Source organism: Suricata suricatta, chromosome 6, assembly GCF_006229205.1.
Source record: "Suricata suricatta isolate VVHF042 chromosome 6, meerkat_22Aug2017_6uvM2_HiC, whole genome shotgun sequence".
Taxonomy (NCBI): Eukaryota; Metazoa; Chordata; class Mammalia; order Carnivora; family Herpestidae; genus Suricata; species Suricata suricatta.
In genome coordinates this window covers 6,491,677-6,503,231 of record NC_043705.1, presented here as the reverse complement: position 1 = coordinate 6,503,231, position 11,555 = coordinate 6,491,677, and the positions used below count along the sequence as shown (strand labels likewise).

Here is an 11,555-nt window from a genome sequence, read left to right as displayed (position 1 = left end):
TGTTTTGGCTATTGTTGACAGTGCTGCTATGAACATTGGGGTACATGTGCTCCTATGCATCAGCATTTCTGTATCCCTTGGGTAAATCCCTAGCAGGGCTATTGCTGGGTCATAAGGGAGTTCTATGGATAGTTTTTTCAGAAACCTCCACACTGTTTTCCAGAGTGGCTGCACCAGTTTACATTGTACTTATTTATTTTAAAGTTTATTTGTTTGTTTTGGAGAGGAAGAGAGAGTGCAGGAGGGGCAGAGAGAGAGGGAGACAGAGAACCCCAAGCAGGTTCTATGCTGTAGTGCAGAATCCAGCGCAGGGCCCGAGCCCAGCAAACCGCGAGATCATGACCTGAGCCACACCAAGAGTTGGATGCTTAACTGACAGAGCCACCCAGGTGTCCCTGCAAAATACATGTTCTTAAGAACATACAATGTGTCCCAAAACCAACCCCAGCATATCGAAATGGATTGAAATCAGAGTATGTTCTCTGAGAATAATGCATTTAGCTCAAAAGCAATAACAAGATTACTAGAAAATCCCTTTATGTTTGATACTAAGAAACATACTTGTAAATGGGGCATCTGGGTGGCTTAGTCAGTTAAGTATCTGACTTTGGTTCAAATCATGATCTCATGGCTCGTGACTTTAAGCCCTACATGGGGCTCTGTGTTGACAGCTCAGAGTCTGGAGCCTGTTTCAGATTCTGTATCTCCTTCTCTCTCTGTCCCTCCTCTGCTTGCACACTGCCCCCCTCAAACAGAAATAAACATTAAATTAAAAAATTTAAAAAAAGAAACACACCTGTAAATAACTCCTGTATCAAAAGAAATAATAATAAAATCAGAAAACATTTTAGTCTGGAAAATCTCTGGTGGACTGTAATGGTTAGCCACGGAGTCTAAGCAAGTCAAAAAGAAGACAGGAAACGGCTGTGGGTTTTGAGAGCATCACAGGAGTCACGCACTGGAGGCCACGATGATAGGGAACACTTGAGATGGAAAGGCAGAATGTTTAGACATATTTTTCAGAAGTATTAAGAGGTAATGAATATGTGCAGGATTTAACCATGGGAGAAAATGCCAGCAGTTGATTGGACAGAAAAAGTCACTGGAAATGAGAGCATCAATAACCAACTAGGAGGCGCTGGACATAATGTGCCCATGTTTCTGAAGACTCCAAGTGGAATGGAAGGAGGTGAGGTGAACAGTAAGGCAGCAGGAAATAAACTGTGTGATGAGTGATGGTTGTGAACAGGAAGTTGGATGAATGAAAGCCATGAGCTACGAAAGTAGGTGGTAAATCCCAAGGGACTGAAGTGTCCATAGAGCAGGTATATGAGATAAAACAGGTTTACTCCCAGAGCACCTTTCATCAGATTCATTCTATAGAGATAAAGGGAAATGGCAGTAGCTCAGCATAAATGGAAAAGGCTTTTCAACGTTTCATACAACGCACAGGGGTAGAGGCCCACTGGGAGCAACGAGCCAAGGTCTTGTTCCTTATTTGGGTTTGCTCGGCCTCTCAATGCAGCTTCATTAGTATGCCTCTTCTTCGTGTTCTCTCCTTCTCCCTCCAATGACTTGTTCGCTGAGCAGCACACATGACTGCTTGTGGTTTCTCTAAGGGAGATACCCATCCTGGAACTCCGGGTTTGTGTCTAAAGTAGGCTTCCCCAGCAGCACGAATACTGGTATTTCTTTAGCATCATGCACCTGCTTGGGACTGAGTGGTGTAAATATTTATTTTTGAGAGAGAGAAAGAGAGACAGAGAGAGACAGAATCTGAATCGCACTCTAGGCTCTGAGCTGTCAGCACAGAGCCTGATGCAGGGCTCGAACCCAGAAACTTCGAGATCATGCCCTGAGCCGAAGTCAGACCCCCAACAGACTGAGCCACCCAGGTGCTCCCAAGGAGCTTAAATTGTTTTTTAAAAGTTATTTCGGGAGCCTGGGTGGCTTGGTCAATTGGGCGTCTTACTTCGGCTCAAGTCATGATCTCACGGCTTCTGAGTCTGAGCCCCACAACGGGCTCTGTGCTGACAGCTCAGAGCCTGGAGCCTGCTTTGGATTGTGTCTTCCTGTCTCTCTGCTCTCCCCCCAGTCATTCTCTGTCTTTCTCTGTCTCAAAAATAAATAAACATTAAAAAATTTTTAAAACAGTTATTCATTTGTAGGGGCCCTTGGGAGGCTCAGTCAACTGAGCATCTGACTTCAGCTCGATCATGATCTTGCAGTCTGTGAGTTTGAACCCAGATAAGGCTCCATGCTGACAGTTCAGAGCCTGGAGTCTGCTTTGGATTCTAGGCCTCCCTCTCTCTCTGCCCCTCCTTGGCTCATGCTCTGTCTCTCTCTCAAAAATAAACATTAAAAAATAATAAAATTAAAAGTTATTCATTTGTATATTACCCAAGTAGTTTTTTTTTCTGGTTTATATATTTACTTTGAGAGAGAGAGAGAGAGAACACACAGGTGAAGACGGGGCAGAGAGAGGGAGAGAGAGAATCCCAAGCAGGCTCTGCACTGTCAGCACAGAGCCCGATGTGGGCTTCAACTGAGGAACCGTGAGCTCATGACCTGAACCAAAATCAAGAGTTGACCACTTAACCGACTGAGCCACCCAGACACCCTGACATGTGAATTTTTAAGTGACAAACAGATAAAGCAAAGTCTCCTTGATCATCGCCATGGTCGCTAAGCCATGCCCAGAACCAACAGTTATTGGGTGATGAGTTTCTCCTGGGGCATATTTACATTCTTATAATGTAGTTTGCATATCAGATCATTTTGGTTCCCTGGTTTTCACGGGATTCCCTTTATACCTGGAATAAAATCCAAACTCCCAACCATGTCTTACAAAACTAGACACAATCTGGTCCTTGCTTACCTCTTTGACCTCCTCATGTGCCAGGAAGTATGAAGGCTTTTTCCCCACAGAGCTTGGTAGGTGCTGTTTGTTCTGTTTCAGAAGCTCTTTCACAATCCTTGTCTCACAGGTTCTTCACGGTTCAAGGCTCAGCTGCAAATTCACCTCTTCACAAGCCCTTCCTGGTTATCATCCCCAAATTATACCTCCCTCCTGTCTCCATTTCCAATGTCTTTTGAATGCTGTTACCTTGTTTCAGCCACAGAGCTACACCAGGGATGTTTGACTTCTCACCTTACTACATGCTGGCTAAGTTAATTACCCTTTTTTTTTGTTCTTTTAGTTCCCACATCTGGCAACGAGGAAAATCATAGTATCTACTTTATAGATCATTATGAAATCAAATAATCATATTTATAAAACACTAAGTGCCCAGAGCATAATGAACTCTGATGAATTGATAAATTTTTTCCTTAGCACTTGCAATTATATGGAATCATTTATTTATTGGTACATTAATCATCTCTCTTCTCTAGAATGGAACTTATATGAGTGCAAGGACCTTGTCTGTTTTGTTCTTGGCACCAAGAACATTGCCTGACTCGTACTGCATGAGCCTTAATAAATAAAGGTGGAGAGTGTCAATATTCAAATCTTAACTCCTGCACAAGGTTCTGTGTGCACAAGAGACACATTTAAAATGGAAAACATGGTCCTGCTTTTATTAAGTGCTTTTAACTTTTTTTTTTTAAAGTTTATTTGTTTTTGAGAGAGAGACAGACAGCAGATGAGCAGTGACGGGCACAGAGAGAGGGAGACACAGAATCCAAAACAGGCTCCAGGCTCTGAGTTGCCAGCACAGAGCCCCACGCAGGGCTCAAACTCATGAACTGTGAGATCATGACCTGAGCCGAAGTCGAGTACTCAACTGACTTAGCCAACCAGGTGCCCCAAATGCTTTTAACTTTTATACACTGGCTCCCACTAGATGCTTTCACCATATCTTGTGCATTTTATACTAGAATGGATGTGACTTCTCCAAGACCTGGGGAGTGAGATTGAGCCCCCGTGCATCCCCTCACATGTCTTACTATTCCAAAGAGCACAGGATACGTAAGACCTGTGTACCAGCAGCCACACTCCCATGATATTTATAAAAACACCAGCAGCAGTTACCACAGGCAAAAATAACATTTCCAGATCCCAGCCCAATCCAGACCTGTACTGCTGTCACCAGCCAATTGATTTAGGATCATCTGGGGAAGGGAGAAAAGAGAAGAGCTTCTTGTCCGAGCTTGTCAGCTCACTGGTCAGATTGTGTAAGTTAGCCCGGGCCTGGGAACCTAACGCAACTGGGAAAGTCTTCTGTGAAGAGGTGAGTTGTGTTTCCACAGATTTCTCTTGCAGACACTTCGCAGAACCCAAGGCTTTCTCCAGCTGTCTAGTCACCACCGTCAACATCAGGATGGGGTTTCAGAGGCTCAGGGAAGCGCCGCTCACATAAATTTTCCTGCTCTGAAAGATGCACAACCATTTCTTGCCTGAAATATCTTCTTACTGCACGAAGTCCAACCTGAGTCATCTACCCCAGGTTAAGAAACAAGAAAAGGGAGAGGGGAAAAAATAATAAAAAATCCACTAGATTCCTACTTATTAACCTGAGCTTGAGGAAAAAAAAACCAAGTCTGAAGTGCCTCATGCCTGCCAATAGCTATGGGTCTGAAGTTCATGCAAAGAACAGCTGCTTTAGGGTCCCCTAGAGAGTTTCTGGTGACTCAGAAATTTGTATCTCTGTCCAAGACCTGATTCTGACTTATGCAGTCTGAGTTCCTGGAAAGTCTGTGCGGATTCCCAAATGAATCTATTTTCTTATTAAACTGAGCTACTAGGGTCTCCACATGCTGAATCAGCCTGCACAGCGACAATCTCAAGCCAGCTGCAGTTCAGGGACACCTTAAACCAGCCACGGTGAAGACAGACGTTTTCATCTCTTTTTGTTCTATTTTAGCTCCAGATGGTAGTTCTTATCTGTGCAAAGTGGACCTCTCCCTATTTCCCATTCCAAGCTCTGCAAGGGCAGGAATAGAAACTGGAAGTCCACAGGAGAAACGAAAAGAAACAGATCACAAAAAAGTATATGTTTGACCCAGTGACCAATGCCAGGCAGGCCTTGGCTGGCCGCTCTATGACTCAAGTGATCATCTGGACCAAGCTGTCATATTGGGAAAGAAAGGTCAGGAAAGAGATGACTGAGCCTCTTACCAGCTGGGAAGCAGTCTTGCTGGCTTGCTGATGTGCATGAAAAAAGAGAGGAAGCACAAGAATGTCCACTGTGTAGGTGTAGGAAGTGGACACGAAATGGGACTTGGTGATCGCCTTTAGAGCATGATATCACTGATGGAAAACGTGGTTCAAACCATATGTCTCCTTGTCCATTCAGTTGGATTAGCCATTCTTTGGGGGACCCATAGTAAGTGGGGCCATATGAAAGAGGGGCTCGATATGTCCTCTTGTTCATTGGTGTTGAAGGTGGTCTCCAACAATAGGAAGTGGGTTCAGTTTGGCAGCAGAAAGAACACCTTTCATTGAACTATCATATCCCTTTATGCTGTCCCAGCTCTCCATATAATGTTAGGACTAAGCCATAAAGCCTATTAGCGTCTCTCAGAAGAGTAACCCCTTAGCAAAGAGACATCCACAAGATGGCAGCAAAGAGGACAACCTTAGGAGGAGTTCTGACCAGCAGGAAAGATTAGAATTCTCACTGGGAAGAAGAGGGAAAAAGGTTAGGAAGGTAGCTGGTAGAGGACTGGTTGGTCTGGGTTCTTCAGAGACCCAGTGCCCCTTGTTCCCTCCCTGGGACCTGAGTTTGAAGAAATGAGACAGTGAAAAGGATAATTTTGACTCTGGGAAGTCACTGCCATGCAAGTGAGCTTGAATAATCAGAGGGTAACTGCAGAAGCATGGCAACGGTCTTGTTAGTTTATGGAATGAACAAGCATTAGGTCCCACTTCTGTCTCTTTTGGCTCCTGGCTGGTACAGAAGCAATAGATACATACATATTTCTGGTTTGTTTTAAAATTCCATGTGAATAATTTTTTTATTTGCCTCTATATGTTTATAGGTCTGGACTTACAGAGAAGTTGCTGAAACAGTGCAGAGAGTGAAAGGGAACATATTCTAGGAATATGGAATTCTAGGAATTCCTGAACAGATTCTAGGAATATCTAAGCCTGTGCATTTTATCAGTAGCTAGAGGGAAAGCAGAGACCACCGTGGCTTTAAGGTCTGTTTATCTCTGCCTCGCCAACCTTGCCTCTCTGTTAAGGTGGCATTTAGGCTAGAAGGAGGAGGCGATATCCTGCAAGATGGAATTTACCCAAACAGATGGAGTTGCCTTTAATTGGCAAGTTCAAAAGTCCTTTTTTGCTTCCCCTCCTACAAGAATGACGACTTGAGAGTACGGTAAGAACATTAGAGAATAATTTACACTTATATAGCAGCACTCTGGAATTAAGTTACACACATCACAGTACTTCCAAGCTTCTGTGTCCTGGATCTGCATCGCCTCTCATTCATTTTCAAAGCATATTTATTGGACCGTCACTAAAGACTAGTTTGTGTTTGGTCATCCCTGTTGGCCCTGGTCTGTGAGTCCAGAACATGGAGGAGGAATTCCCCAGCAATGGCTGAAAAATCTTTACTTCTGGCTCCTGTTGCAAAACTTTGGCTGAAATCACTACAGAGTAAGTTACAACCTGGGGAGCCTACGTGGCTCAGTGGGTTAAGCCTCAAGCTTCAAGCTCAGGTCATGATCTCATAGTTTGTGGGTTCAGTAGTTTGTGGGTTCAATCGCTGCATCGGGCTGTGTGCTGAAAGCTCAGAGCCTGGAATCTGCTTCGGATTCTTTCTCTGCCTCTCCCTTGCTTGTGCTCCGTCTCTCTCTCTCAAAAATGAAGATTAAAGAAAAGGGAAGTTACAAAGGGTTGGTTTTTGCGCTTACATTTCTGAAGTAGGAATAATGAATGCAGCCTTTGTTTCCCCTTGTACTTTATTTTCTTATGAAAGAAGAACGGAATTTTTGGATTAAGCAACAGAGATTACAACACTGGATAGAAACAGATGTGCAAACATTTCGGTCTGGGCCCTTAAACCAGGGGAGCCTGGCGAAGAGGCCAGTGCTTCGCTGTGGCTTCTAGCTTGAAGAATTTTGGCTGTACTCAGTCGCTGTACTGAGGAGGGGGGCTGTACCCCATCCATCTGGGGTAGGGAGTAGGGACGGAGAGACCAATATTTGCTGAGTTGTTACACAGGCTTACTCTCCAACCGAGGATTCCCATCGGCCTTGCCCCCGGCTCATTTGTACAGGGTGATCAAGGCTTGCATTCGAAATGCCTGCGGTTGAGGCCTCCAGGACTTCCTAGGGACCAAGAAGCAAAGTTTGTCATTGGCCTGACCCGAGGAGATAGCCTTAGGGCGGACCAGAAGGAGGCCGCGGCGCTGCCAAGAACTGAAAAGTGAGCTCCGCCTCTAGGCGACGCGTTCCCATTGGCTGGAGGCGGCGCCTGGGCGGGGCGAGGTTCTACTCAGAACGCTGGGAAAGACTTCCGACCACCCAGCCTTGTCTTTGTGTCCCGCACTCCCTGGGCTGGCCTTCCTAGGTTTCAGTGAGCACCAGCTTTCAGGGGTCAAACGTCATAAAACAGATGTGGACAGATGACTAAGACCACAAGGTGCTGGTGACTTAGGCTTGAGTTCAATGGATGCCAAACTCTCGGTGCTCCAGGATGCTTTTTGGGATTTTTGGGAATGCTTCCCAAATGCTGTTTTCCCCAAATCGAAGCCACGTTCCCTTCAAAAGCTGTTTTTCTGCCACTATTCCTTATTTTGATAAATGGCCCACCACAACCTAGATTCTCAAGCCACAAATACAGGGGTTCAGTTGTTTCTCACATTCACATTTAACTAATCACAAAGAGCTGACTGACCCCATTTCCAAAAATATCTCTGGCTTTTCCCTTTCCAACATTTCCTCTGCCTTACTTTGAGTCTCCAAAAATTTTCCTAGTAGGTGTCTGCTCTCCTTGTTCACTTCCAATCAATCCTCAGTAATGAGGCAGAGTGAGCTTTTCCACGATGTTAATGTGTAGTCTGGAGTAATCCTGCTTAAAATTATTTATAGGGGTGCCTGGGTGGTTCAGTCGGTTGGGTGTCTGACTTCGGTTCAGGTCATGATCTCAGAGTTCTAGCCCTGCTTGGGGCTCTGTGCTGACAGCTCAGAGCCTGGAGCCTGCTTCAGATTCTGTGTCTCCCTCTCTCTCTGGCCCTCCCCAGCTCATGCTATATCTCTTTCTCTCAATAATAAATAAATGTTTAAAAAAGGGGGAAAAAAACCATTTCCAATAAGTTAAGCCATCTAACCATGATCTGACTGGTTATTTCTGCGGCTTTACATCATTTCCCTCCCCCTCCCACCCCCTCACAACTAGCTAGTGTTTCCATTACCCATAATGTTCTTTGTTTGCAGAGCTCAATCTTTGAGGGTCTTTGGGCTTCATCTCTTATGGAAATGTTTCCATTTCTCCAGCAGGGATAGGAGCCTTTTATTTTGGCACTATTAGCAGACCTGTACGGATTTGTCATGTGTTTTACTATGCTGTACTGTTATGAAATGCTTACTTTTAGTAACTTTGAAAACCTCTGGAAGACCTTATTGTTCATCTGTAAACTTGTGTCTACCGCCCTGAAGACACTGAATGAATGTTAAATGAATGAATCACACTATATGACCGTTCACTTAAAAAAAACCTTTTTAAGGTTTATTTACTTTTGAGAGAGAGAGAGAGAGAGAGACTGACTGACTGTGAGGGGGTGAGGGACAGAGAGAGAGGGAGACACAGAATCTGAAGCAGGCTCCAGGCTCTGAGCTGTCAGCACAGAGCCTGACACGCTCCAACTCACAAACCTTGAACTCATGAGCAGTGGGATCATGACCTGGGCCAAAGTCAGCTGCCTAACCCACTGTGCCCCCCCTCTTTTCTTAATGTTTAATTTATTTTTGAGAGAGTGCCAGCGGGAGAGGAGCAGAGAGAGGGGAGACAGGATCGGAAGCTGGCTCTGCGCTGACAGCAGTGAGCCTGATGTGGGGCTTGAACTCACAAACCTCAAGATCTTGACTTGAGTCAAAGTCCGACACTTAACCACGGGAGCAACCCGGGCGCCCCCCTATGATCTTTCTTAATACACAAAAGCAAAGATAATTTAGGAGCACTTGTTAAGGGTTTTTGTTTTTACCTTTTTTTTTTTCTGGTCCCCCGAGTTTCTTCTTTGGGAGGTCACTGTAAGGGTCCAGAACTCTCCGTTTTTGACAGTTCTCGGATGGTTTTCATGCATGAGTTGTAAGGGATTGCATTCTAAGAACTCTTTACCCATTGGTAAAAGGTGTCTTTCTTAGGGGCTATGTCTGAACGCTATTTGAGGCCAGGGGCTAAGTCCAGAAAACAATTTTGAGTGAATGACAAAACGAGGAGAGCATGGTGTCGTGTGAGCCATTTTACTACACAGGTCCTACGAGGTCCGATTATTTCTAGCAGCAAAAGTGTCCCTTTCAAGCCTAACCACTTGAGGGAGGCTCTCGCAGCACGTGAAACACGCCGGACTACATTTCCCAGAATGCCAAGGGATTCCCGCGCAGGCGCATTTGGAAAACTACGGCGCCCTTCACCGTCCGTGAAACCCGTAGGTTACTCCCATCCTGCCTCAGCCCCTCCCCTTCTCCTGTTTGCCTCGCAGTCTGAGCTACTGCGTTTCGGCTTGAGTGTGTGAGTGTGTGTGTGTCCCTGCAGGCCGGACTCATGGCCTCGCCGCTGCGATTCGACGGGCGGGTGGTACTGGTCACCGGCGCGGGGGGAGGTGAGCACGCGAAGGCTGGAGGGCGGACTCCCGTCTAGCTCTCTCGCCCTGAGCCCCCCTTTTCGTCCCAGGACACCCGCGCAGCCGCAGCTGCATTCCCGGCGTCGGGGCTGCGGGCAGTGGTCGGGCGGCGGGAGTAGGCGGCTTGGAGAACCCCTGGACCTGCTGGGTCCGGAGGGAGGACGGGTAACGGCTGTTCTCGAGACGCCCACTCTGCCGAGAAGGGAGAAGTGGGCCTGGCCAGCACTGAGTGGGGAGCCAGGAACACGTAGTCACGCTCCCCCGTGCAGCTCCTCACCTTATTGGTGGCCACTTCCCAAGGCCCCGGGTCTTGGAAGACGGAGGCCGGGCTGGGCTACGGCTTGCAGGACTGGGTGAAAATTTCTAATGACGCTCGATAGCGATCTTTCCAGCCAAGAGACTCTTAGGCCTGTTGTCAAGTCTTTTAAAGGTTACGGAAGAGCAATTCGCGGCAGGAACGTCTCCGTCTAACCCCCCCCCCCCCCCCCCGCCCCCCAGGAGTAGAGATGTCAGCCCCTTGCCTTTGACAAATCAACAGTGTTTTGTTTCCTCGATCTGTCGCTTTTGGGTTCTTGAGAAGTTCTTCTTTAGAGAAAGTATCTGATTAAGAGTCTTCTCGTTGAAGTTTAAGTTTGTATGCTTATCAAGCCTCAAATGCCAATGGGAGTCAGGCAGGTGTTAGTGTGGGAGTGTGGTGGGGACGAACTGGTGAGCAGAGACATTTCTGAAGTAGAACAGCTCTTCCTGTATTTCGGGAGAAACAAAATGGAGATTTTTAAATGTGAAATAACCCCATTCTTCAAGGAGAAGAAACTAAAGCCACTCATACCCATACCCATGCTTGGCAGTGTGATTTTACAGTGTTTCCCACCGGTGGTTGACCTCTATAACACGTAGGGATGTTGACCTTCAGTGCCTTTGATTTCCCACTGGTGGTACCTTATGTCTAGAATAGACCTAATGTGTAATTAATTTAAATTGTGTATTGTCACAGGAGTGGAATTCTTTCAGTTAGTTCGTGTCTTTCTTTGCATCTCCATTGATAGAATGGATTCTAATGCTGCGTTTTGGAAAGTGCTTTTAGTATTGTTTGGTGGGCAAGTTTATATTCCTAGCTATATTCATTGTAAAATGATGATATGTCCTTGGGAAAATATTTGGATTACACGTTGCTTTTGATGGAAATAATTGAGTGATGCACTCAATGTTTTAATACGCCTCTTTTGACAGTGAGTGGGTTCCCAGCATGAAATATATTTTGCACCAAGATTCAGTATACATATACATCATTTATATTTGAAACAAGTTCCTGACACGGTACATAGTAAGTAAAGTGCACTCTAAAGTTTTCTATTTCATTAAGTAAATGCAGATTGCAAAACCTACTAAGTTGAGTTTGTGATTCATTAATGAGTAGTGACTAGACAGTTATGGACTTAGTACCCCCTGTTTATAAACTGGTTTGTGCCTTAAAGAGCCTTACAGAGTTTCCCTGGCCTGGATTATGATAGAGTCATTAGCTATTGCCGATATGAGGAGGAATATAGTTGTGTAGTGAAGTTACAGATCATCATTGAGGAAGGGAGATAGAGATCAAATTCCAGTCCTATCACGGGGACCATTGTCCGAGTGTTGGGGTTTTCTTGTTTAGAGGTCCAGACCCACAGAATTGAGGCATTGCTGAACATCCCTGGTGAAGGCGTCCATGGATGCCTACTGGGCCTGTTTATGGGAATTAGTCTGACTCCATCCCACTCTGTTCTG

The 11,555-nt window shown here is 45.7% G+C and overlaps 1 protein-coding gene and 1 long non-coding RNA gene across 2 annotated transcripts in view; one reads left to right on the top strand and one right to left on the bottom strand.

Annotated features, from left to right (window-relative positions):
* Positions 1-6,891: 6,891 nt before the first annotated feature.
* Positions 6,892-10,127, bottom strand: LOC115293855. The gene is made up of 2 exons (XR_003909629.1): positions 10,069-10,127; positions 6,892-7,278 (listed from the first exon to the last, which is right to left on the bottom strand). It is a non-coding gene; the product is annotated as an uncharacterized LOC115293855 (long non-coding RNA).
* HSD17B4 (hydroxysteroid 17-beta dehydrogenase 4) overlaps positions 9,624-11,555 on the top strand; it is an 83,054-nt gene continuing 81,122 nt past the window's right edge. Inside the window, exon 1 of the mRNA XM_029941550.1 lies at positions 9,624-9,770. Within this exon, the coding sequence (XP_029797410.1) occupies positions 9,713-9,770 (58 nt within the window). The 5' untranslated portion in view covers positions 9,624-9,712. The remainder of the gene's footprint in view (positions 9,771-11,555) is intronic.